Source organism: Pteronotus mesoamericanus, unplaced genomic scaffold, assembly GCF_021234165.1.
Source record: "Pteronotus mesoamericanus isolate MK-2021 breed Mesoamerican mustached bat unplaced genomic scaffold, CSHL_Meso_final contig_702, whole genome shotgun sequence".
NCBI lineage: Eukaryota > Metazoa > Chordata > Mammalia > Chiroptera > Mormoopidae > Pteronotus > Pteronotus mesoamericanus.
This window is the reverse complement of record NW_026555239.1, coordinates 3,999,453-4,026,438: the sequence shown is the minus strand read 5'-3', so window position 1 is coordinate 4,026,438 and position 26,986 is coordinate 3,999,453. Positions and strand designations below refer to the sequence as shown.

Genomic DNA, 26,986 nt, shown 5'->3' with positions numbered 1-26,986 from the left:
GCAGCAGGGGTCAGGGCGCCCTTCCTTGCTAAGGCCGATGGCCGACCGCGTGTGCACAGACTGCGTGTTGCTTCCCTGCTCACCCCCTGGGCGGCGCCGGGTGGCTTCCGTGCTGCGGGCCTCTGCCCGTGCACCTCCAGAAGCACCTTGCTGCACCTTCCTGCCTGGAAGTTTCGGGGCTCACGGCAACAGGAGTGAGCATGGTGGGCTGGAGGGGGTGGGGCCGGGGCCAGGGACACGGGTGGCTCCCCACACGGCCTCCGCCCACCTCCCCGGGCCTGCGTGCGGTCGGTGGGCTTACGAGGTGCCAGCCCTGGAGCTGGCATTGGCCTGGGGGAGGGAGGCCTTGCTGAGAGGCCAGGGCTCAGACCAGGGTGCGTTTCCCAGGGGGACACAGTGTGTGAGGGGCTTCTGGGCTGAAACGGTGGCCTGAAGGGGCAGGTGCAAGGCCTCAGGTGTTTCAGAATCCGTGGGGGTCCGGTCATCCTACGTATGTGCTGGGGGGGGCGGGTAGTGGAGGGTGGCAGGGCAGATGGCTGGGGTCCTGCGTCCCTTACTCCAGAGCTCAGGTCCCCTTCCTCCGAGCAAGAGGGGCGGGTTGAGACTCGTGAGCAGGGATGTGGGGCGGCTTCCGCCCAGGCGGCTGGAGGGGTAGGGATGCCGGGTTGCCCTGACAGTTTCTGAGGTTTCACCCTGAGCTGGTGTTTTTCAGAGAAGGGGGAGAAGTAGCGACTAAGAGGAAAAGCAAATGCATCATCCTCACGCTCATTAAATGTGACACCCGTCGTCCTTTCCCTCTGGGGACGTGTGGGCGGCAAGTAATTAAAAGGAGATCACCACAATGTAATTAAGACGGTGGGCGCCTTTCCTCGCAAAGGCTGTCCCCTGAGTAATCCCTGGCCAAGCGAGATCCACTCCTTGGGGAGGCGAAGTCCCCCGAGAGTACAGGCGGGCCCCTACGCACACCCATGATGTGCTGGTCCCGTTGGGCACGCCGCTCGGCCTGTGCTCAGCAGCCTCAGCCGACTGCATGCCGCATGTGCCTGTCACACGTGAGACCTGAGCTCTGTGCAGGAGAGACGGGGCGCGGGTCCCGGTGCAGCACATGGCTCTGCTGTGATGTTGTCCCCGCTGGCTCCTCTGCTTCCTGAAGCGCCGCTGAGTTCCGACAGCGTTTCTCCGGGTGGGGTCCCGGGCCTCCAGCCAGGCTCAATCTGCAGGGCTGCGTCAGTCTGGACGCCACTCTCGGATGTGAGGACCCTGCCAGTCGGCCCACGGCCTGCAGGCTGACCAAAGATGAAGGCTACTTCAGTCTCTTTGGGGGGAGTGAGGAAGATGCCTCACACCCCTGGCAGCCGTCACGCCCGGGTATGGAGACTGAAGCGCCATGCCACGGCGTGGCGGGAAAGCGAAAGAGAAGAAAAAGGTGCATGCAGTGGACAACAGCGCAGCTCCCTTTATCCTAAGGTGTCCACAGATGGGGTGAGCATGGGGCCAGAACTTCCATCCTCAGCAAATACCTGCTCGTTACTTCCGGGAAAAATATTTGACCTTCAAAATGCTATGTGCAAATACAGAGCATCACCTTGTCTTTAGAAACTCACTGTGTTTAACATTTTTTTTTTTTAAGATTTTACTTATTTATTTTTAGAGAAGGAAAGGGAAGGAAGAGAGAGAGAGAAACATCCATGTGTGGTTGCCTCTTGCGTGCTCCTCACTGGGGACCTAGCCTGCAACCCAGGCCTGTACCCTGCCTGGGAATCAAACCAGCGACTCTGTGATTCGCAGGCCGGTGCCCAATCCATGGAGCCACACCAGCCGGGGCACATTTCTTTTAAGTCTTAAAGTGCAATTTCAGTATCTCCCATGAACATAAAAGTAACACTCAGAGTAGACATAGAATTTGTGAAAGACATAGTAGACACCCATATAAAATCCTTCTACTTTATTACCATGGAAATAATGGAATTTTGAACAAAACGTACCCTTATTCAGTGCAGAGCATTGTTTGGTCACAGTCTAGCCAGCAGGGAGCCAACGAGGTCTTTTCTTACTTTGCGTTTGTAGCATACGGGCCTTCCACTCGCTCCTGAGATGTTAAATAACTCAAAGACGGTTTCCTCTTTCCAGGAGAGAATGTGAGAATGTAGTTTTCAGCTGAAGAGGAGGCTGTAAAGCACACTGAAATGTTTGTAATCTTTTATGAGCATCATATTTTTATTCGCTGCCGACAATGTTACCTCGATTTATCTTTCCTTTCATTGTAAATACAATGGCGTCCCTGTATGTTTAATGGATGTGACAAGGAAAGGGGAAGCCTCCTTTCCAGGAAGAGGCCCTGGATTACAGGAAACGAATTGAGTGAGTTACTAAGATATGCCGTTACTGCTATTGATCTTTGTTCCTGATGGCAAGATAGGCCGTGTCCCCTTGAGAGAATTCCGGGGATTTTTAAATGTTTCCCCTAAATTTTACTCACCTTCCACTTGCCAAGGGAACATTTACTACGTGTTCTCCTGGAGGCTGTTGAGGATGTGGCAGATTGTGGCCCTGGGGGTGGCCTTGGTGACGGCCAGGGCGTGGGGGTGGCCGGGGCTGCCGTGCGTAGGCTAAGGCACAGGGTTATCGTCAGCGACCCCGAGGGCCTGCAGGGTGGCCTGTGGCGGCCCCGCTGGACCAGGCTGCCCTGGTGCATCCACGCCTGTCCCCCCTGCCAGCCCTCTGGGTCGGTGAGCTGGCCACCCTGCTGGTGGAGGGCGTGGTGCCCTGGCCCAGGCGGTGCGGCGGTCCTAGCACCGTCCTGATGGCGCACTAACACGGACGGCCTACCTAAAGCCCACCGGGGCGATAAAGGCAACAGCGTGAGCAGTGAGGGGTGCAACCTGCCGAGGTCAATTGACCGCCACTCCACATGACGCATGGTCAAATCCGAGGCAGTTAGAGCCGCTCCACCCGAGCGCCCTGGGCCCCACCTGGATCTGGAGCCCCCTCCTGCAGAGGAGCGCAGCCCCCCTGCCACCCCAGGGTCCCATGGTGTGGCGAGCCTAGGGACCAGCCCCTGCCGCTCTGAGCTGCCAGAAGCAGGACAGGGCGTGGCCACCAAGGGAGGCGTGGCCTGCTTTCCTGTGCTGCGTGCAGAAATGTGAAGGGGCCGCCCCAGGGGGAGGGCTGTCACGTCGCCCCCCTTCTCCACCCGGAGACCCCCTTTCAGTCACAGCCGCTCCAGGCGGAGGACGAGAGGCAGTTGTGCATGCGGTGAGGTTTGGGAGAAAGCCTGGCCAACCCGAACTCCTAGTGAAGTAGAAACATGTAGAACTTAGTCAAGCACAACTGGAAAACGTGAATTTCCTCTGAACCACACATTGCCTGCTCCAATAGGGCAGGGACCGAGTCCTGTCCCCCGGAGTCCCCGCTGTGGCACGCCCTTGGCGGCCTCGGGGAGCTGCTTGGGGGAGCTCCACTGCCCTCAGTCCCTCCCTGTGGCACCTGGGTGGCGGCCCCTCAACTCCCACCCCCCGAAAGAGGCGGTCTATGTGCATGTTCTAAATCGGGGGCCGCGGCCCCGCCAGGCCAGCCGGGCCCATTCAGGCGGCCCCTCCCCAGCCACCACAGTCTCGTTTACAGTCTAATTGAACTGCAATTTTTGGACCAAACAAGCACCAGTCTTGAGCTGCACCACCGATGCATAAGCTGTGACCCTATGGGGAAGCCAGGAGTCAACCGAAGAGGTCGCTGTCCCACAAAAGCCTGGCAGAGACAATCCAAAACACAGCCAGCACCCTGATCATTGTCACACGTCTGTGCGTCCCGCGGCCCGGGCTCCTCGGGGCCTGGCTCCGTGCCCCATTTGACCGGAAGCATCGTAGCTCCCAACATTCCGTACCTGTGAGTGAGGAGGTGTGCCAGCCAGGGGTCCGCGCGGTAGGAGGACAGGGAGGCACAGTCACGGTCCCCTTGTGGTGGCGCCTGCTCGTGAACAAACCAGAAAGCCCCCTGCCTTGGCTCTGAGGCTGAATGTGAACGGTCCACGCCGAGAGGGGAAGAGGAAGGCGCGCCTGGCGGCTGCGCCTGGCCAGGCCCTGCCGCCTCCTCGTCCCCTCAGTCAGACGCCAGCGTCCCGATGATGGCGGACGGGCTTCGCGCACGTGCGGCAAGCCAGGCATGTGCTAAGTGCTTTGCGGGAATGGGCTCAGCGGATCCTCCTAACAGCCCGGCAGGCGTGAGGACTGTCATCATCATATTTTGCGGACGAGGAACCTGCAGTACAGAGAGGCCAGAGCATCTGTTCCCTGTCGCACAGGAAGCGCACGGCTGGGATTAGATTCCGCCCTCCGCCTCCTGCCTGTCCAAGGGGAACCGGCTTTGCGCCTGTCCCCCAGGGTTGTCCCTTGGCCTGAGTTGCTTACAGAAGGAGGCTTGCCCAGTATCGGACATAACAGACACCAAATGTTAGCACTCGTTACTGCTTTTTTCCTTTGCTACTTCAGTGAGTGCATGTCTAATGTCAAATGTTTAGTAATTATGAGATTATATGGTGTGGAATTTATTTGGGTGGAAGAATTTATTTTAACAGTTTCATAAATGACTTCAGCCATGAGTTTATGGAGTTATCAAGGGGTCGAAGGGGGTGGCTTAAATGTTTCCCTTTTACTTCCCTGCATTTTATGAGAATTTTATGCTACTGAAGGATTTGCGAATTAGGTGTTGGCAAAGGTATCCCGCTAAATGCTTTGTGGCCGTCGGGCTGTGCGGCAGAAGTGAGCTCGGAGAGCCGGAGGAGGACGAGGAGGAGGCCCTCGCTCTGCGGGCCAGGGCAGAGCTGGGCACTGGGCCCCAGTCAGTATTCATGAGCTACTGTGTTGCTGTTTTCTGTAGGCTCCTGTATTCTCGGACACAGGGTAGGCGGCTGGAATCAGGATAGGATGGGGGAATGTGGATTTGAAGTCAGATGATCCTGAGCTCCGTTACCACCCTACAGGGAGGCTCCTGGGTCCCCTGGGCGAGACCTGGCCTCGAGGAGCCGAGCCCCACATGCTCTCTCTAAAAAACAGGGAGAGCCACAGGCGCCTCGACGGGCTGCGGGAGGATCGGAGAAACTTGTGTAACGCCCCAGCCCGGCGCCTGCGTGAAGGAGCCTCCAGCGCTGGGTCTCCGCAAGTCTTGGTTCAGTTGACTTGAAGCATGACTTAACTGTGGCCTTTCCAAAGGAAGTTCTGGAATTGTAGGACTCACTGTCGCTATTGCCCACAAAGAACCAGCGCCTGGGAGGAGACCCCCGGTCTAGACAGCGATGATGCCGCCAGCAGACCCGGGACTGTGCCCAGAACCCCGAGTGACACTCTGACCTCTGCAAACAGCAAGCTGGGCGCTGACGCCAGCTCCTCAGTGGGTCACTAAGCTCCCAGCCTCCTCCCAGGTGCAGGCCCCCCTGGGGCGTGGGCGTGGGCGCGGGGCTGTCGGAGCTGCCAAGCGGTTCCTGACCCCACGAGGGTCCAGGTCTGGGGGCGAGCAGTCGCCTGCACACAGAGCTTCAGCGTCACTTCCATCTGGATTTTTAAAATGTTTTATCTTTTTTGACAGGCAGTTCTGCTGCTGTTGTTATTTTTAGCCTTCATTTATTCACTGTAAATACAAATGAAGATACAGTACAATTAATTCCTTTGCTAATCAAAATATTTGATCAAATGAAGCAATTTTTCAATTCTTAAAAGTAATTATACTGTTTTCTAAAAGGAAGTGGAGGAATTCTTTACCAAGTATTTCTAATTAGGAGTTTTTGCTACCTGCTGTGGCTGTTTCTTTTCCTCCTGTACAGAATCGTGGGAAAACTATGTAATGGCCTCCTAGGTATTCCGAACAAAACTTAGCAGAGGCAGCAGGCAGTTCCATTCGCTAATTACAGCCTTCAGACTGTTGGATTCGTACACCAGCACATTTCTAATCAGTCAGCGGCGTAGACCCTGCTAAACCATACCGTCTGCGCCATTGCTCCCAGGCAGGTGGCCACCACCTTGGACACCCACCAGAGGAAGGTCACTGTGTCCCCTTGCCACCCACGCTGACCAGGCTGCTCCTTTTCCCTGCCCTCGGGGCTTGTCCCCTTTTATTTCCAACTAACTGGAAATTCAGAACCGTCCCGGTCACATTACACCGCACTTGCCCGCCTGCCCTTGGCCGGAGCAAGTCCTGTGGCTGACCCCAAGCCAAGGGACAGGGGAGTATCCTCCGCTTCTTCAGTGGGGACCCTGGAGTCACAGGTGCAGGGGGAGCCGCGAAACGGGGCCTCGAAGGCCACACACCACAAGAGGACAAACGGCTGCCTGACCAGCCAGCCCTCCTGGTGGTGCGCCGGCTTCCCTTCGCCTGGGGGGTTGCTTAGGAGACGCATGGGTGTGGCTTGTGAGCCAGGGATGTGCCTGGACACACCTTGCTGACAGGGCAGCGGGCTCTTCCTGGACTCAGCCCTGTGCTGGGGTTGTGGCAGCAGGAGCGCCCCAAACTCTGTGGGGCCAGGCCGGCCCTTGGCGTGGACTGGCGCCCCTCCCCGCAGCCGTGCCCCTGGGGCAGCGGGAGGATGGGGGACGAGAGCTGGGGATCCAGCTCTGTGCCAGCCGCCAGCGGGTCCTGGGGGGAGCCCTGACCCGTCAAAGGCACCGTCAGACATCAGGCTGCAGGCGGGAGGCCTGCAGCGGGCCGCGAAGAGACGGCCCCAGGCGAACTGTACACCGGCTCCCAGGGGCCGCCTCCCTCTGACCACCCCCGCCTGGGGCCGCCTCCCTCTGATCCCCACCCGCTGGGGCAGTTCCTGGGTGCGTCACGCAATGGCAGGGTTCAGAGCTGCAGGTGGGCACTGTGAAGCTGTGACCTGTTTTCCACCCCAGGAGACCTGTGGGCGCTTTTTAAATGGAGGACCACCCATAAAAGTGGGGTGTAAGTAGTCAGTTCTCTGATGACTGTGTACGTCACGTATAGGGACGGCATTTCTTTTGTGTATTTCCCAGGCATCATGGCGCAGTCACGGGGGGACCAGGAATTTTCTTTTTGGCAGTGGTGGTCTGTATCTCTCTGTGATGTCTAGGGGGACCATTGTTCAGTAAAACAGGCTTCCATGAACGCCCTTGAATGAATGAGAAGTTTCCTTCAAAATCCTTTAATTGGGTCTATTGTGCAAAAGCTTGCACTTTTTTCTTTTTTCATTTAAAAAGTGACAGGAACAGCCCTGACCAGGTGGCTTGGTGGGCTCGTGCATCATCCAGTACACCAGAAGGCAGCAGGTTCGATCCCCGGTTGGGGCACACATGGGAGGTGGCCAAATGACATTTCTCTCTCCCTTCCTCTCTCTATAAAATCAATGAACGTATCCTCAGGTGTGGATTAACATTTTTTACAAAGTGGCTGGAACAGCCATGTGTGCACCCGGTTGTCAGATGAGGGGGAGAGGCACTGAGAACGCAGGACGCAGGCCCAGGCTTCCTGTCCCAGACGCTCTGTGGACAGGGAGGAGGGTGGGCACCGGGCCGCAGCTGTCCCCGCCTGCCTCTCTGCCTCTCTTCCTTCACGTCATCCTCGCAGCTGTAACTCCTGTCCTGAGGGGCCTTTTATGTAAAGCTAGCGAGGGCTGGCGAACGGTATTTGCATCTGAAGACAGCGGTGTCTTCTCTGATTAGGAGGAACATTTCTTCTAGTTACAGAAAAAGCACTATTTTCCCCCATTCAGATGTAATGATCACATGAGAAGTGCCTGGGACACAAAAGCGCCAGACCAAGAGCCATCTGTGCTTCCCTGGCGTCTCCAGTCACTCGGGCAAGGGGGGCGGTGGCTGAGCGCCTCTGCTGAAAGCAGCGAGCGCCGGACCAGAAACGGGGCGCCCACCAAAGCCCAGCCTGAGCGTCCTCGCAAGGGCCGGGAGTCCACCCTCGGAGGCCACTGGCTCCGGGGACAGGAGCAGTGGGGCCATGTCCTCGGGGTCTGGGTGTCTTCCGGCCCTTGTGCACGTCGGTGGCAGTAGTGCCGCTCTGGTGGGGGGCGGGGTGGGGGACGCGATTGGTGATTTTTGTTTTTCCTTTGTGCCTTCGGTGTCTAAGTTTTCTGCAGTGAGCACGCAGTAATTACTTCTGCAAGCAGTGGAAGATGTCTCCCCTGGCAGCAAAAGCAACGTGCTGAGAGCTGGGGTCCAGCCACGCAGGCACTGCCCGCCTCCCCTGGAAACCGCCTGCCGACCCCGGCCTCCGCCCTCCCGGCCGCCCTCGCCCTGGCCGGACAAAGAGGAGCCCTCCGTCTGTGGGCAGGCCCCTGAGCGTCCCTCTCAGTCGGTTCCCTGCCTCCAGGCCTTGCCCAGCCTCCTGCCCTGCACAGCCCCATCTGTCCGTCCACTCACGCGGTGAGGGCAGCGGTATACAGTCGATCTGTGCCCGCACCTCCGCTGCCTGCTGGCTCTGCTCACCTGGGAGACGCGCCCTCCTCTCTCTTTCCCGGAGCCTGCACCTGGGCAGGCTTTGCCTGAGGGTTATTTCCTCCCCCTGCCTCCCAGTTTCTAGAAGCGTGCCCAGCACTTGGCGGTGCTTGGGGTGCTTGTGAATGGCGCCGTACGGTCATCGGGCGTGCATTGGGGGTTCGTCCTCTGTGAGCACATCACGTATGTGTGTCACACGCCCCCTCAGGGTCCTGGGCTTCAGTGTGACTCAGGTGTTACCATGATCCGTACGCAGGTGGAGGGCAGGGGCCAGGTTCACATCCAGGACTGTCTTGGTTGCATCTCCTCAGTGTCCCCAACAGCCAGACTGTCCCTACCCCCGACCTCAGGACGCCTGACCCCCAGGGAAGCAACACTCCCGGCCCGGAGCCCTAGTCATCCGCCTGCCCGTGCCCTTGCGTGTGGCTCCATCGGGGATCCGGGTTGATCTGTGTGCCTGTATGCATCTGCGTGTTCTCTAAGAAGGTTACCCTCAGCGGGGAAGGGCTAAGGGTGGAAGTAGCAAGGCTGTTGCAGGAACCTGGCCGGATGTGCCGGCGGCCTCGCCCGGGAGGCAGGGGCGGAGCGGTCCCCTTTGCAACGTGTGGGTGGCTGGGATGTGGGTGACAGGAAGGAGTGTCACAGATGTCCCCAGTCTAAGCTGCCGGAAGGACGTGGTCCTTGTACGGAGATGGAGACCTCAGGGCACCGTGTTCTGAAGCCGATGACCCCGGAGGAAAGAAAGAATCTTCCTCTGTGGGACTTGGATGCTCCATCCTGCTTAGGAGGAGTCTTGCCCAAGGTTACCTTTGAGGCGGACTTACTATTCTCCGCTACTTTTGTAACAAATAGGCCTGGCGAGGCAATGGCTCAGCCACAGAGGACCCCTCTTTCTCTTAGGAGTAGACAGAGCAGGTGTTACGGATCGGTCTATTTACAGACCAAGCTATACTATTCTGATCACATGAAGCTTATGGCATTTTAATATCGAGTGCATCAAAAAGTCCTTATTAGCCTTTTCCAAAAATGTCATGGCAATTCTCACATACTTATTTCTCTCTATCAACTTTAATACCAATATGTCTAATAATTCTTCCGAATATCCATTTACATTTTTATTAGAATCTTACTAAACTTATTTATCATTTGAGGAAGATTTGATCTTTTGAAATGGGGCCGTCCCACCCAGGAACATAGTATGTGTCTCCAGTTATTCCAGTTTTGCCTTAACCTTCAGGAGAATATGTACATTTCTTTACCTTTCATATGAAATCGATCCCAGGGTATTCAACAGCTTTGTCATTAATGTGAATGTGCAGTGTTTTCACGATACAATTTCTAACTAGTTATAATTGCTGTAAAAAAAAAAATGGTATTGCTTTTTAGTGTGTTTTTAGCTTGAGTCCGGCCGCTTTCCTAATTGTCTTGAGATTTTCTAGTTGCAGACCCACACCTACACATAAGGATCAATCTTACTTTTTTCAACGTTTCTGTTAAAACCGTGTGTTTCACCATCGGTCTCGCTTGGCATGCTGGAGCCTGAGGGGGTGCAGACAGTGGAACCGAGGGCAGGCGTGCCTGTCTCGCTCCGTACGCTGGCGGAATCGCGTTCATGCTTCGCGCGGCTGCCGCCTGCAGCGCAGGCGCGCACTCGGGGAGGGCGTCGCCCAGGCATGGCCTTCTCCCTGCTGCGTCCTTGGCCCTGGCTACCCTCTCTTACCCTGTTTCGCCAGGAATGGCTGCTGGGTATCGGTAAATGCCTTTTTGCCATCTGTTGACCCGTGACCTTTGCTAATGTAAGGAACTGAAGGATTTGCTAATTCTTGAACATGCTTATACTTGGGATAAACTCTCGTTAAATTTCGTGTGCCTTTTTTAAACGTGCTAAATATTCCTAATGTTTTTAAATTTTTTAATGTCTTTGCATTACTGTCTATAACTTTGATTGGTTTATAGCTTCCCCTTCAAGGGTCCTCTTTATCATGTTTCCTGTTAGACAGTAGGGCAGCCTCCAAGGAACTGGAACACTAGGTGTCCCTTCCTGTGTCCTGGAGGAATTGGACTAATGTAAAAATGATCTTTTTTTCCAGAGAGATAGCTGGCCCTTAAGTCCTCTAGGCTTGACACTGCTTTAATGACGGGTGGTCAGTCTTTTAACACTTTAACAATTTCTTCTCTGTTGCCTGTCTACTCAGGCCTCTGTAGTTCTTAAGTTAAATTTAGTAACCCCTATTTTGCTAGAAAACTATTCAGCTTCCTCTGGAGTTTCTAGCACTCTCCCCGAAGCATGCCCATGCTGCTTAGATTTCTCCCTGTCTGTTGTCAGAACGCCAGGGTTCCCGGTTTGTGCGTTAACACCGTCAAACAGCACGTCCCCGCCTCGCCTGCCATGGGCTGTAGCCCCTCCTGGACGGGGCGGGTGGTGTGCTGGCCGAGGGGCATGTGGGGCCCCCCCACCGCCGTGTGCGTGGGAGGCGGGGCCTCGGCTCAGGCTCCGGACCCCGCCTTCCCGCGCTGGCCGCGCCCGCCCGCGTCCGCCCGCGCTCTGCCCGGCTCTGCCCGCCTGACGAGTGCGAGGGGGCCTGGAGCAGGACTCTGCCTCCCCTGCGCGTGGCTGTGGGGGTGTGTTGTCAACTGTTTGACACTGTAAGAGGCATCAATAATGTCACTTTTATTTCCTAGAATGAAAAAGAAAAGCATTTGTTTGCCCTGCCAGTGGCCCCAAGCGGCCCTATTTGAGGTCTCCCGTTGCCCTTGGGCGGTGCAGGATGTGGTGGGCTGCAGTGTGGATGGAAGCGTGTGTGTGCACGTTTTTGAGGACATTCCCGCCCTGTGTCCACTACGCCTTCCTAAAGCAGCATCATGCTCGGTCCCAGAGGAGGCCGACAGAACACGCAGATTGCTGTGGAATCTCTAGAGGTGAACCGTGACCGCATTTTATCACCAGCCGCGGGGACCAGATGTGGCAGCCTGGCAGGGGTCCGGCACGGTGCCGGACCACCGTAAGGGCAGAGGTCACGGCCAGCGGTGACGATGGGCTTCTTTGATGTGGGGGAACCCAGGCCATCTCAGAACACACCCAGGAGCGGGGTCAGGTGCCGTGTGCTGCCCCTGCTGGGCTCTCGCGGGGCCCGGCCTCCCCGCCACAGCCCCAGCCCAGCCCCACCCTCGCTTGAGGCTCTGACCTGCGGAGGCAGAGACACAGGTCAGCGCAGCAGGTGCCTGGAGGCCGGGGCTGTGCCTGCCCTGCCCACCCCAGTCCCCGTCTCCTTGCAGGAGGCTCAGGGCTCGGAGCTGCAGCCTCCCAAGCCCAACCCTGCCATGGAGCCCAGTCTCCACAGTGTCTGCGTCGCGGGCCAGGCCTCCCCCACGGCCAGGCACCCACGCCCAGGGGGCTAAGAACGCAGACTGCCCTCACCAGGATTAAATCCCCATGGGGCCAGCGAAGTTTCAGACATAGGGAACTCTCAGCCAAGGGTGGGCTGCAGCGCCGTGCGGTGCCAGCCACGCGCTTCCGGGTCGAGCTGCTATGAGCCGCTCATGGTGTCCGGACGTGAGCGCAGTCCGCAGGCGTGTCCCTGCTGAGCCCTCACCAGGCAGAGCAGGCGCCGACTGTGTGCACTACGTGAACCAGAAGCCTGGCTGAATGAGCACACAGATGAGTCGGAGCCCTGCCTCCCAGGTCCGGCTTGCTCAGCACGTGGCCCTGCCCAGCGGGGCTCACTATTGCTCCTTCTTTATGGCGGCTGAGTTCGGACCCGTGTTTGGATCCTGCTTAGACCTGCAGCAGGGCCACGCTGTCTCCTGGCTCACTGTCGTCCCTCAGCTGCGCCTCCCGGGACCTGCCCTGGGTGAGGGACCCAGAGCCAAGCGCTGATCTATTATTTACTAAGTGGATCCACTTTCCGTTCCCTCTGTCCAGACTGCCTCTGAGTGGGCTGAGAAAATGCCCAAGGGCCCGCCACTCAGGTCTCCCCAGGAAATGGCAAACCATGAGGTCCTGGCCCGGCTCCACAAGGCGGTGACTTCCCACTACCACGCCATCGCCCAGGACTTTGAGAACTTCGACACCTTGAAGACGAGCACCGTGTCCAGGGACGAGTTCAGGGCCGTTTGTACGCGCCACGTCCAGGTTCTAACGGACGAACAAGTAAGAGTGCGACCGGTTTAGCATCCTGAGCGCTGCCGCGTGAGCAGCAGGCCAGCCCTGTCCCATGGTGGAAAGGGTTTAAGACAGTCCTCTATTTAAAAAATACTTGAAGGGTTTTGGGGGGGGGGGGTAGGGAGCGGTGCTGTTTTGTTTCAGATTTTACTGAAGACTCCCAGGATCCTTCTGTTGATATGAAAGGTATGAACTGCATCATTTCAATCAGGGCGCAGAAAGTATCACTTTTATTTTTAAAGTCAAATAAAATTGGGCTCCAGCTGCCACTATCCTTCTCCCTCCTTCCCTGGAGCGTCCCTGAGCTTTTGTGATCCAAAGAGAAGCCAATCCCCGCTTCCCGCACCCAAGCAGGGACACGGAGCCTGCACGTGGCTCTGTCCCTCCCCAGCTCCCACCTGCTCTCCCTGGTTCTGCGGCCGGGGCTTGCTGGGGCTCCCAAGCTGCTGTCCCAGGGATGTTGGTGACATGCCCACCCCCACCTGTCCCCACTGTCCCCAGGCGAGAGAGTGCCACTCCCATCCTAACAAAGAGAAATGGCCAAATATCTACAAAGCCACAATTTGTTTTGAGCCTGACAGAGAGCTGAGGTTGCGGGGAAGCTGCTTTTCCTTCTCTGTGTCCCAGAGACAGAACCCGGCCCAGCCAGCACTCAGCATGTCCCTGTTAGTGGACAGGGTCCAGTGCAGGGTCCACATGCCCCACCCCATGCCTGCGAGCCCAGCATCACTGATCCAATCACAGGAGAGGATTTCCCTTCGCCCCAGAAAATGCCCTGCCACAGGCCTTGCCAGTTCCCAGATGCATCAGTGCACCATCCGCAGAGGATAATTCAGATGAGAAAATAAAATCCAAAATGCTCGGGAAAACAGCTCCGCTCCCTCCCTCCTCCTGGTTCTGCTCAGGCCCGGCCCAGCAGCTCCCTGCAGACCCGGGGTGGAAATGTCACTCTTTCTTCCAAGCTCAAGTCTCATTGGATGGAAGTGTTCATGGGGCGGGGCAAGCATCACATCCACCCTCACCCCTACCTAGGCCACTGGACTCACCACCCAAAGAGAACGAAATCGTTAAAGACACTAGTAGGATGAGCATCAGACTTACCTTTCCTAAAACATCACCCTTCTTAGGCATTATGATCGTTTTTGCTAAATAAAATGATGTTCCCAAATGATTCTGTCCCTTAGAGCACCAAACACTGCTGCGTTACGATAAGTGGATAGAAGCCTTTAAAATTAATACAGTCACATTTATTATTCTATGGGGCCAACTAATAAAGGTCTTACTAATAAAGGTTTTCCATTTAATCTAAATGAGTAAAATTTTACTCTAATTATAGATATAAATTAATGACATTCTTTCATATCTGGCGTTCAGGACAGAGCATTTTGATGCTAATTGTCCTCTAAGAAAGCTTCCCCATCCCCAGCACATCAAGCCCCCTCCCCCGACAACATCAAGCACTTATTTTTAAATTCTGCTTTCTAAAAATACACAGACACATCTCCGCGGCAGGGGGCGGCGCCGAGAGCCTCAGCCGCAGGGCTAAGGCGATTGCAGTGGGGTGGTGCTCACCAAGGGTGGCGCTGCGTTTGGGAAGGAGGCTGCCGGATACAGGCCGAGAACAGAAAGCCCAGGCCCAGCAGCCCCTCGGCCTCCCCTCGCATGGGCCGCTGAGCCCGCGGCCCTGCGGGCTGAACAGCACGGTGCTGGGGATACTGTCCCAAGCTCGCCCCCCCGCCCCGGGGCCTGGCACATGCCCCCTCGCTCCCTCACCCCTCGCAACCTCGTTTCCAGGACTTCAAACAGAGCTGGGCCTCATCCCTTTCCCTTTGCTTCAGGGAAATCTCAGCGGAGCCCAGAGCGACTTGGGGTTCTGGCCAAAGCTGGCTGCGTGGGAAGGACAGGGACAGTCCCGCCCTTTGCTGGGGCTCCGCTGGGCCTTAGGGCTATAAAAAGCCAATTGCAAGCAAGTGGCCATTCCTCTTGGGTCCCCGAAAGCCCTGGAGTCATCAGAAGTGGCTCGGTCAGGGCGCACCGGGGCCCTGTGCCATCTCTGTGCTGCACGTGGCTCTGACACGCCCGTGACATCGCACAGCGCGGGCGCGAAGCCACAGACCTCCCTCCAGCTCTCCGAATGCCTCCCTGCTCATCTCGTGAGGAGGCACGTGTGTCCTTAGGGTGAAATGAGTCGTGCGGGCCAGCACCGCGGCTGAGCCCCGGCTCACCCGGCGCGCGCTGTGGGCCACACTCGGGGCGCCTGCCCGAAGAGGAGGGGCGGGGCCCGCTGGGCTGCCCGGGGCGGGGCGGGCCCGGGGTTTGATTTGCATTGTCCCCTAAAATGTTCGCCTGCACTGCTGCTCAGTCACTGTGACTAATCACAAGATTTAATGGCCTTAAACTGCTCGCGAAGGGCCCGATTCAATTAAAAAATGTCCTGCGGAAGCCATGAATAATCCTCCTGTCTTTGCTTCCTCAGGCTGCCCGAGGCTTCCCGGGGCTTGCGCCCAAGGAGGCCGAATGGGTTTTTCTTTTTTAATTTGTTTTATTGCCGTGGGCTTCGGATCCCCGCCCACGTGCGCGCGGCCTCTGCGGCGCCGGGCGGGCCCTGCGTGGGCCCCGCGCTAACCCTCGCAAACCCTCTGCTTCTCCGCCAGTTCGACAGGCTGTGGAGCGGGATGCCAGCGGACGCCAAGGGCCGGCTGAAGTACCTGGACTTCCTGAGTAGGTTCAATTCGGAGAAAGCGGCGACCCCGCCGGGCACGAACGACTCGGCCCAGGCCCACAGAGGGAGCGACGGCCCCAGAGTCTCGGCAGTAAGCAGGTCTGGGGGGTCACTGCCCACCCGTGACCTGAAAGCAGGGACGATGCCGCGGAGCCAGCCCTCTGTGAGTTCTCCTCCCTGGGTGTCGCCGGCGCCTCGCTTCAGGCCCACAGTGCCCCTGGGCGGGGCGGCCTCCTGTGTTCCCACGGGGTGGGGGTGCTAAGGAGGTAGCACAGGGTGAGCCTTGGGTGGGGGCCGCAGGAGAGGAGCCCCTGGTGGGTCCTCAGCGTTCACCTCCCTGGGGAGGGGTGAGGAAAGGGTAGCATGGGGTGGGAAGGAGGCACGGCAGGTGGGAGGGGAGAGTGAGGAGGACCTGAGGCGGGAAAAGGGCGCAAGGCGAGGCAGGGGCTGCCGGCTTCATCAGCTGGAAGGCGAGCGCCTGAGCAGGTCCCCCTGTGGGCGGGGCTGCCTGCTGAGCGCCCGGGAAGGCTGACACCCCCATCCCATGGCGAGGCGCTAAGAGGTGCCCTCACGTGCCCTGGGCCCCTCAGTTAGACAGGCCCGATTTCAAGCCCCAGCCTGTGTCTCACTGCACGGCCCTGGCCCCTGGGGGGAGGGGCCGCCTCACCGAGGCGCCCGCTGCAGCAGCAAGGATGCCAGAGCGCCCTTGGAGGGCGGTGGAGAGGGTCCCAGCCACACGCATAACACGCTTCGTGCCCAGTGAGCACGCCGAGACGGAGTTACCATTTTCCGTTCATCGGCACGCACTTTCGGCCGGGTCTCCCTGGAGCTGAGAGTGAGCGGGGCCCCTGCCCGCGTGGGGCCCGCTGGCCCGCGGAGGGCGACAGGCCGGGGCCCGTGAGCATAGTGAGTACCGAGCAAGTTAAAGACGGTGAGTTGGGCGGCAGGGGGCGGCAGGAGCGCCACGAAACATCCATGTCCCAGTCACCAGGACTGGAAGGTCCCCTTACATGGCAACAGGGAGTCACGGCGGCAGGTGGAAGGGAAGTCGCGCGCCAGCTGGTTTAAGACAGGACCGTCCGGTACAGCCGGTGAGCCCGAGGCAGGTGCAGGGCCCGCAAGCAGGGCACGCAGGGGTGGGAGGGCCCTGTCCGGGAGATGTGGCCCGAGACATCGCGGGCTCAGCGGCGGGGTGCAGAGCCACAGCCACGGAGCGTGGGCCCAGAGGCCGCACGGGCGGGGGATGGACTCTCCCTCCAGTGTCCGGAGCAGTGTGCCCTGCCAACGTTGGCTCTCAGGAAGGTTCATTCGTGGCCTCTGACCCCAGAACTGCAAGAAAGCCAAGTGGGTTGTTGTAAGCCACCAAGTCCACGGACCTGTCAGAGCAGCCTCGGCAAACACATGCGGGCCTGGGGCTCTCCCTCCGAGCCAGAGCCGACAGGATTGAGGGGGCAGAAGGGGAGCCCAGGGAAAGGCTGCGTTTTTGTTGTGGACTGAGATGGGGCGGCATAGGTGGCCCAGGGTTTGGCAGAGAGCCCAGGAATTCAGCCAAGCTTGTCACCATGTTGGACAACGGGTGTCACGGAGGAGTTCAGGGAGCGCCTGGGCTGGACTCGACTCCTTCCCTGTTTCTGACGGAGAACACAACACAGGAGCAGCCCGCCCTGGCCCGCAGCCTCCCAGGGCGCCCCCCCCCCCCCGCCCCGCCCCGTGGCTGAGTGTGGGCGCGGACATCCCATGCGAGTCACAAGCAACTCCCTTTCTTTGATGAGATGCTTCCGCTGGTGAAAAATATGTCACTGTCAATTCACATACACACCAGTGACATATTGAATTAGCATCTCTCTATATCTGATTCTTGGCTACACACTTATTTCCAGAACTACCTTAGTTAGTACAGTTCGGCACAAAGCCAGCCCAGCGACGGAAGTAAAAGTGGCAGCGTTGCCCTCTACGTTTTGCTTTTTGCTTTTCACGCTATTTCTGAGCGATGCTGCCTGTGAAATCACGGACTTCAGAACCTGAGTCATACCTGTGAGTTGCCACTATTCCTTCCATGTCAAACCTTCAGTTAAAGGCAGTTTCTCTCCGTCCCGCCAGACAGCCGCCAGCACGGGCACAGTGATGGGCACCCCGCCCCTGCAAAACTGCGAGCCCGTGGAGCGCAGGCTGCGGAGGACCATCCAGGGCTGCTGGCGGGAGTTCCTGAAGGAGTGCAAGGAGCGGGATGCGCACAGGCGAGGGGCCGTCACCGCGGCCGAGTTCCTGGGTGCGTTCAGGTTCTGGTCCCTGTCCTCAGGTGCCAGAGCACAGCCTCCTGGCGCAAGGCCAGTCCCTTGGAACGCCACGGGGAGCATCCGGTGGTGATGGCAGGCTGGGCACCTTGACAAACTCTGGTGTCAAGGGACAAGGCCCCGTAACCCCTCACCCCCTGCTGAGCAGCCACACCCGCGTGGCGGCTTTCAGCGCCTGCGAGCACAGGCTTGGCTGCGGTCTCCGGGCGGCGTGTAAATGTGGACAGCCTGGCAGTGAGGGGAGGGGACACACAGGCCCGCCCACCACACAGCTCACCTGGGCTTCCTCTGTGTCAATTTGATAAACTCTTCCAGTTACACCAGTTGGATTTGTCTGTCCACTGACTGTCGCATGTTGTTTATGCGGCACTTCAATTCCAGGGAAATGAGCCCGACCCTGTCGCTCCTCTACCTGCGGCGCCCTTAGCTCCCTCTTCATGACGAACATATCTAGACCCCTTTTTTAGGAGAATGTTTTTCTGGGGAGCCTCTCATATTAATATGTTACTTTTATGATATCCATGCCTTAAAGGTACACACATGAAACAAGGTATAAACCCCTTTAGTGAAAAGTTCCTACTCCAAAACACATGAATTAAATATAAAAATATGAAATCAGTTACAGTCAAAAGTTGTTACGTTGATTTGATGCCAGATGATTCGCTGGTTTTCACGCATGTTTGAGCCCCACTTGCTTTTTAGTTCATTCTTCTCGTTCGAGCAGACGGTCCTCGCCTGGGTGCTGGCCTCCCCACGGTGGCTGTTTTCTCTGTTTAACCACAGACTCACTCAAGCCGTCAGTCCATTGTCCGGCAGGCATGTTTGACTTCAGCAGCACATTCTAGTGCAGTGCTGTAAAGAAAACTATTAATTTTCAAAAGTCCTCCTGTGCTCCGTGCACTGCTGACGGCCTGTGCAGGCCGGAGCGTCGCAGGCACACGCTGGACAGCCCCCTGCGTTGCCTCCCGCTGCGTCCTCTCCGCAGGGCGAAGGAGCCTCCGCTGTGCACGCACGGCCGCGGTGCTCAGCCTGCGCTCGGTCTGAGGGCGCCATCCCTGCCCAGTCCGCTCGCGCTGGTTTTCCTCATTAGCCCCAATCATTGACATAGTGTTCTGCTCCTTGACACTTGGACGCCTTCATGATGCCAAATGGAAGTCGCAGCGTGTTCCCCTTAAACTAAAACCTGATGCTACCTGCGTCTGTTTCAACTCTGAGTTGTCACTGCAGCGGCAGCTCGGGCTTTGTGACTGGTGTAAGGGTCGAGAGTGAGAGCCAGAGTGGAGCGGGGCTGGCGTTGGTGTCCTGCCACCAGCCGGGCTGGGAGGGCCACCGACGTGGCATCAGCGTGGCTCTGACCAAAAAGCCAGACTCAAACCCCAACCTTGCAGGCCGCTTGTCTCTCAAGGGCGATCCCAATGTGTCAGAATAGGATTTATACATTTCAGGTCGTCATTGGCCTGAAAACTCAAAACGTGTCCATTTGTACGGCCCCACAGACTCTCGAGGGCCCCCCTCCAAAGCCCGGTTGAGAAATACGTGGTCAAAGGGCTCAGTCTGAACTCCAGGCCCACACGCAGCCCCGGGCGGCCCCGCCCCATCCCCCAGGCCCGGCCCTGACTTACGCATCCTTCACTCTGGCGGATCCCTGCCTGGGGACCCCCCTCCCCAACTCCACTCGCCCTGCCCACTCTTTGGTCATAGGTCATGCAGCACATCACCCACACCGCTGGGACCACAGCAAGGGGACTGTGCAAAACCAGGGCAGCAGGCAAACGCCGGGACGGTGGGGCGGCCGGAGGCAGGTCCCCTCGCTCCTTACTGCACTGCGCGCGCGTCTGCTTCCACATCTGTCCGGCCCCTGACCCTGAGCCTGCAAAGAAAAGCGTTACACAGAGAAGGCGCCCCCGCACGTGATGAGGGAATGGACGCGCGAACGGGCGCGTAGACACGCTGCCACCCGCTGAACGGAGGTTTCTGTCTTTAGCTCTTGTGGAGAAATTCAACCTGGACATCAGTGAAGAGGAGTGTCAGCAGCTCGTCACGAAGTACGACCTGAAAGGCGACGGGAGCTTTGCGTACTGCGACTTCATCCAGAGCTGCGTCCTCCTGCTGAAAGCGAAGGAGACCTCGCTCATGCAGCGGATGAAGATCCAGAATGCCCACAAAATGGTACGGAAATTGTTCCTGGGAAACGTTTGGGGCTGGGTGAAAAGGGGCTCGGGTTTTTCTCAGCCCACTTCATACAAAAGGTGGATACCGAGTCACTAGGTGGGGCCGCTGACCAGGGAGGACCACACCTATCAGATGTCCCCAGCCTCCCTGCCACCTCCCCATGGACCCCCACTCGGATTTCCTCTATGCACATGCATTTGTGTATCATGCTTGTGATACATGTGTGTACACCTGTGTGTCACATGATGTAAACAGGTTTGCACACATGTGTGATCTATGTGTATGCACACATGATGTGTGTCCATGCACTTGGGAAACGATCCTTTGCTGCCCCTTTTCCTCCGGTACTTACAGGCCTGTCCAGCCCCAGGCAGTGTCCAGGTGAGCACATGACCACTGGGGTCTGGCCAGTGGGCCCCCAGCCAACCCCCGGCCCGCCGGGGAGCCTGCATCCGGGCGCGGGGAGCCGTGGTCTCCGCCAGGCTTTGGGAGCATTGCCAACAGCTCAAAGCGTACTCTCCTGGCAATGATGCAAAGACTGAGAACCAATCGCCTGAGTCCCAGGTTCTCAAACTCAAGGTGGTGGCAGACACCTGACTGTCACGGTTCTTCCTAGAGTCCCCAGAAACATCTGTATGGTAAGCAGGGACAAGCCAGCTGCTTACACGATGCACCGGTGAGCAGTGATCGGCTGGTCAACTGAAAAGGCAAAGCTGGGGTGGGGAATGGGGTCACAGGCAAGTGACACGTTTTAAACTTAAACATAAGGCTTATCCATGCGCCAACCACCTGAGACAGGCCAGGGGCGGCTCCTGCGTGCGGTGCTGGGTTGGAGACTCCTTCTCTTTCTTGCATAAACAACACCCACGCAATTTTCTCTTTGTTTCTTGGAAGAGGGATTAGAACCTAACGATGCTTAAATAACAACTGGAGGACACATCCTTTGGCTTTTTAGCTTTTTTCCTCAATCATTTGTCATTGCGATTTTCACTGTCAGCCAGTTCAACCACTGCTTTCACGGACTCACCTTTTTGAGTTTTTCCAAAACGTGAAGCAAAAAAAAAAAAAAAGGCTTTTTCATGCTCATATTCCATCACCTGTCACATTGAATTAAGGTACGTTGAGTTAAACGGCAAGTACAACTGCTGTTGTGGGTTTGGGAACCAAACACAGCTGCTCCCACCGTAGGACTCAGGGGCCGGAGGTGAGGGGCAGCCCCACCTGCCTCCCCCGCCCCTCCCGCGTCCCCACCGGTCCCGCCACGCGCCCAGCACCAGCAGAGTGAGGGGCAGCCCTGCAGGCAGCATATTGCACACAGAGAGTTCCTGCGCAGCCGCGACATCGATCGCTTTGTGCAAAATCAAGGACCGTCTTAGCGCAGTTTCTAGTTTAGACGAGCAGGAGCTAGTGTCCAAGGGCCAGGCTGAGTTAAGGCAGAAAAGCTTCAGAAAGTCCTTTCTCTGCTCAGTTTTCTGTGGGCTCAGGGAAGAGCGTCCTCATGGGGCCTAGGAACTACCAGCTCTGGCCTTCCTCCGCCTCTCTGGGCCTCAGTTTCCCCTGCTGTAACTGACGGGGAGGCCTGCTGGCTTCTAGGAGCCTTCAAGGGGCGGCCGGGCAGGGAGAGCACCCCGGTGCCCTGCTCAGAGCCCGCCCGGGCGGAGGCTGCCCCGCTTCCAGGCCCGCTGCTCATCCGCACAGCAGTGCGGGGTGCGGAAAGGCTGGCCCACGGTGGGGGAGCAGAGGTGCCCACTGAGGTTGCGTTCACCGGAAGTGATGGGTGCTCCCGGACGCCCTGCTAGGAGCCGGGACCCCTCCGGTGTGCTCCTGTCCCCTCACCCAGACCTGCCTGCAGTGGCAATCCATGGCACTTTAGAATAGTCCGTCATCCGCTGCCCTTCCTAGCCGGGCATGGCTGACAGGCAGTGCCGCGTCCCCTCCCCCAGGCCCCTGCCTGTCCTCCCAGTCCCTTCCCTGCGCACAGGCATGGAGGCTCGGGCCAGCCGTCTCCCTGCAGAGAAGCTGACAGGGCCGTTTCTTTGGTCCTCGGGGGCTTTCTCCGCAGCCTTCAGCAGCGGAGACGCCCTGGGCGCCGCAACGGGGAGCTGCCTTCTCTGGCAGGGGCGGGCGAGGCGGAGGCCTCTGGTTGGGTAGGTGGCACCAGCTGGGACGGGAAATCCCTCTCAGGCCAGGCGGGGTGCAAGAGAGCAAGGGGCACGGGGCCTTCTGTTGCCGGGGGAAGCGGAGCTCTCATAGGCCCGCACCCGGGAGATGGCGGTGGGGCAGACTGATTCGGGTGGAAATGGAGGGCTGCCCGGTGCCCCATCTCTGTCCACCTGTGGAAATAGTCAGGCCGTGTCTGTATCGAGGTTAAGACGAAGGCCAGTGCTCAGTTTCCGTTTCGTTTGAAATTTGGGTTCCCCTGGAGCCCACAGACGGCCCTAAGCATCTCAGTCCCCGTCCAGGGTTTTATTATCTGGGGCTCGGGACAGGCCAGGAGCTTTTCAAAAACAACCAACCAACTTCCCCAGCCACTGTGACTTGTACTGCGCCTGCGCTGTTCCCCTCCCCCATCTGGGCGAGTGGATCAGGGAGACAGGAAAGCCGGTCCTTCCTGTATGGGATAGAAAGGGGTGCTAATCCCCTTTGTGGGGCGACTCTGCCATCCCCTGGAGTGTGTGAAGCTGTAGCTTCCTGGCTCTGTGAGCTCACGGCCCGTGGTTGATGACGCTCAACAACGTCTGATTCCCTTTGCTTCCTTCCTTTATTAATAACTAGCTAACCACCTACAGCAACACTCCGTGTCCTGCACACGCGGGCCCACTGACCAGGTACCTGCTGAGTGCCCGTCATAGGTGCTAAATGGTGTAAAATTGAAAGCAGTGTAACTTCGTACTAATTTGTTTACATAGCACCACTTTAAAATGAAACTTTCCCAGAACGTGTTACGCGTTGCTGCCTGCAGCTCACCCCTTTGCTGCTCGGGCTCGCGCCGGGGCTGAGCACGCTCAGCTGTCTTGTCTTCAATCTCATAGACCCCAAGTGAAATAATCACAGGGCCGTGCACTGTCTAATTGCTAGATACAGTTACAACCTTGTGATTTTTTTTTAAAACTGTCTTATTGTAGTAACCTACTAGGAGACACAACCCAAAAACTCCTTTTTCCTCAGGCTCTGTAGAAGTTGGGCGGACATCTGCCGGGCCCTCCCTCGGGGCCAGGGAGGAAGGGGGGGGGCGGCTGACAGCTATGGGAGGCAGGCAGAGTCCGGACCCGGACGACCCCTCCCTGTTGCCTCTCCCAGCCTCCACTTCCTGTCCGTGAAATGGGGATGAAGAGACCAGGTTGGGGGAGGGAGGTAGAAATGAAATGGTGATTTTTCCAGCAGCCCATGCACAGGCTTGTGATGAGCAGCAGGGACGGCGTGCACCGCAGCCACGGAGAGCTCTGCTCCACGCGAGCAGGGCCCAGCCGGTGGGGTGGGGCCGAGAGTGCCAACGAGGACGAGGCCGGTCCACTGCATCCTTCGCCTTCAAAATCTCCTTTCTCACCCCCTGTTGGCTGTTGTTTTTCCAGAAAGAAGCTGGTGCTGAGACTTCCTCCTTTTACTGCGCATTGCTGCGCATTCAGCCCAAAATTTTGCATTGCTGGCGGCCGATGCGACGCACTTTCAAAGCCTACGATGCGGGTGGCACGGGGCTTGTCGGTGTGGCTGATTTCCGGAAGGTGAGCCCAGCGCCTGTGTGGCTGCTGCCTCTGAGCAGGAATCAAGTGCCCGATGCCAGTGGCCAGGAAACCGCAGGTGGGGACCCTGGCCCCCACCGAAGGCCTCCACCGAAGGGACCCACAGATTCTCAAGGGGGCAGTGCGCTTCCCCTCACGTGCAGACCTGGGGCCTCCTTCCCGAGGGTCTCTGGACCCCTGTGGGGACACCCCTCTGTGCCCGCACCACAGTCCAGCTGCAGCGGCGCCTGGGCCCCATGTCCCGCCTTCCCCGGCCTCCGTGGGGACCCAGGGCCTGCGTCTGCCTCGCAGGACCCACAGAACAGACACTGAGGTACTGGAGCGGGTCCCCGCTATGGCCATTCAGGGGCTCGCAGGCGCGGCCCTGCCTCGCGGGAACCCCGGGACCCCCCGCTGCCCTCCCGGCGGCAGGGCCGGCTCAGCAGCTGTTCTCTGTGGAGTCGGAATTCTGGTGCCTTTAATGCCCCCACGAGAGAGGACACGTCTCAGAGGGGAACACGGGCTGCAGGGAGCGCCTCCTGGGAGGAGGTGGCTACGACCACACCGCCCCTCCAGGGGGACCTCGCTCGGGCTGGAAGCTTTCTCCTGGCAGGGCCTTTGCTCTGTTTCTCCAGAGGAAACAGGCACTGCCACGGGCGACTTAAAGCCCCACTTGTAGAAGCACGCAGAACACCTGGAACTGCCCCCCCCCCCCGCCAGGTCCGGAACACGAGATTGAAAATCACGTGTCACCGCCAGAAAAAAACTCAGTCAAGACATCAAAGACCCACAGCTTTATGACCTGAGAATGCACTTATAAAAAATGTATTTCCCGGGGTTATCTCTACTTCAACCCAAAATTTGAAACTTTTTCTTATTTAATAATAACCCGGGAAGCCTGACCTTGGTTGGTGGGGGGGGCTGACCCACGAGGGGCCTGCCCCCTCCCGCCCTGGAGCGCAGCAGGGACCCAAGCCTGGCCCCTGCTCTCGGGGCCCGCCGCGCTTTCCAGGTCGCGCGGTTTGTACTTCGGGGTCCAGTGAAGCCCTCAGCCAGCCGCTCCCCTCCGTCTCCAGGCCGAGGTGGGGGGGAGGAGGGGCGGTGTGGAGGCTGCTGGGCGCCGCTTAGCACGTGATCCTCGTTGTCGCGCACCAGGTGCCGCTCTGTCAGGGTTTGTTTCAGCTGCACCCATCAGGGGGGAAATAGCAGCAGCTGAAACACGGTGGGCGTGTATTTCTCTCTTCTAAAACAAGTCCGGAGGTCGGAGTCCAGAGCTGGGTGGTGGCAGGACAGTCACTGGGGCGTCCCTGTTTTTGCTTCGCCATCCTCTGTGCCTGCCTTTCTCCCTCGAGGTTGTCTTGGGAGAGAGGGGGTGGGGAGGAAACGTGGGGGGGCGGGGAGAGGGAGGGAGTGAGGGAGAGAAGGAGAGAGGGAGGAGATGGGGGGGAGAGAAGGTGGGGGGAGAGAAGGTAGGGGAAGAAAAGGAGAGGGGGCGGCGCTGGAGGTGAGGCGTTGGCTGGGAAGGGGCACTGGCTGGGAAGGGGCACGTGTCCTGCCCCGCCCTGGCCACCGGCCTCCTCCAGGGCCGCCCAAACAAGCCCCGCCCCCTCCTCCCTGCCCTGCAGGTCCTGAGACAGTACAGCATCAACCTGTCGGAGGAGGAGTTCTTCCACATTCTGGAATATTATGACAAGACACTGTCTTCAAAAATCTCCTACAACGACTTCCTCCGGGCCTTCCTCCAGTAGGGCCCACGCGGTGTGCCCGGCGTGGGCAGACGGAGACGGCAGGGCCTGTCCCCAAGACTGACAGAATCCCACGGCCCGGGAGGCCTCACGGACGACCCCCCGGAGCGCCTCCGGACACGAAGCCCGGCCCTGCCGCGCCAGCGCCTTCCCGGGCTCAGCCGGCGCTGCGCCGCGCCTGCCCCAGCCTCAGGGACGGCCTCCCGGGCAGCCTGACATCGCCCCTGAGCCTCAGGACCCCCTCCCTCCTTTGTCTGAGCAATAAAAATGTTAGCCTTTGCCGAAGTGATTCTTGAGACTTCAAAAGAACCACCAGTGCTGAGATACTTAAAAACTCGGAGTTTCTGGAGGTTTCATTCGTCAGGACCTGCTGGGCGCCTGGCGGGGGGAAGCTGAGGATCCCCGCCTCCCGCCCAGGTCCCCAGTGCCGCCTCATCCTCCATGAGACCTGTGCCCCTGCCGGGCCAGCGGGCGGCACCCGGCAGAGGCGGGGCCAGGGCCAGGGGCAGCGCCCCCTCCCAGGCCGCGCTGCCCTCCCCCTTCCCGTTGGGCCCTGGGTCCCGTCAGGTGTTAAGAATGAAGACCCGCTGCAGAGATGGAGATGGCCTTTGGCGCTCAGCAGCAGGCACAGCGCAATCAAGGAAAGGATGGGGGCGTTTGCAGAAAACGTGTACACAAGGCAGAGAGAGAGGGGAAAATCCTATAGCGACATGTCCTTCAAAAATGAGAAATGATTTTATAGACTCAGAAAACGTGAAGATAACATGAATAGAGATATAGTCTTAAAACAGAAAAAAAAAATAAAGGAAAATGAACAGAGCCTCAGAGGCCTGTGAGGTAAAACAGGGCGTACTAACTAACACGTGCACACACAACGGGGATCCCAGAAGCAGAGAGAGAAAAATGTCCCAAACTTGCAGAAAAACACGAAGCCACGTGCCCAAGAAGTCCAGTGAAATCGCAGGAGGGTGAACTCTCAGCCCCGCCCGGACCTTCATTCGAACGTACGATCGTCCCAAGAGATGCGGGAAAGGCACTTGACAAGATTCAGCATCGGTTCACAAGAAAAACTTCCAACAAACTGGGAAGAGAAAGGAACTTCCTTAACTGAATAAAAGCTATTTACAAAAAGCCACGGGCCCCGGCCGGGTGGCTCCGTTGGTTGGAGTGTTGGCCTGTGCACCCGAAGGTTGCGCATTCGATCCCTGGTCGGGGCTCACAGGGGAAGCAACTGATCGAGGTTTCTCTCTCACATCAGTGTTTCTCCCTCCCCTTTTCTCACTCTCTTTCTCCCTTCCTTTCTCTCGGGTCAATAACTATGTCCTCCAGTGAGGATTAAAAGGAACACAAGCAAAACCTAAGCATCGTAGTGACCGGTGAGAGCAGACGCTGCCCCCCCCCCCCGAGATGGGGAGCCGTGCGCGTGCGCCCCCACCGCTGGCATTCAGCGGCGCTGACAGTCCTCGCTGGTGCAGTACGGAAGGGGAAAACGGAAAAGTAAAAATGGGAAGGAACAAATAAAACTGCCCCTATTTGCAGGTGAGGTAGGTGGCCATCTACGTAGGAAATTCCAAAGAACCCACCAAAAAAAGCTCACCAAGCGTGAGTTACAAAGCCAATCTGTAAAAGTTAACACAGGCCTACGTGCCCATGGGGAACGGCTGGGATGTGGTTTGAAAAACCGTTCTTTATAATATCCCCTCTCCCCAGTGAAGTGCT

General features: G+C 58.1%; 1 protein-coding gene across 1 annotated transcript in view; it reads left to right on the top strand.

The window, feature by feature from the left end:
• The window catches only part of EFCAB6 (EF-hand calcium binding domain 6), a 163,029-nt gene extending 137,696 nt beyond the window's left edge, over positions 1-25,333 (top strand). Inside the window, exons 26-31 of the mRNA XM_054582574.1 lie at positions 12,376-12,603; positions 15,270-15,500; positions 17,438-17,606; positions 19,616-19,800; positions 23,376-23,525; positions 25,148-25,333. Coding sequence (XP_054438549.1) covers positions 12,376-12,603; positions 15,270-15,500; positions 17,438-17,606; positions 19,616-19,800; positions 23,376-23,525; positions 25,148-25,270 — 1,086 coding nt within the window. The 3' untranslated portion in view covers positions 25,271-25,333. The remainder of the gene's footprint in view (positions 1-12,375; positions 12,604-15,269; positions 15,501-17,437; positions 17,607-19,615; positions 19,801-23,375; positions 23,526-25,147) is intronic.
• The last annotated feature ends 1,653 nt before the right edge of the window (positions 25,334-26,986 follow it).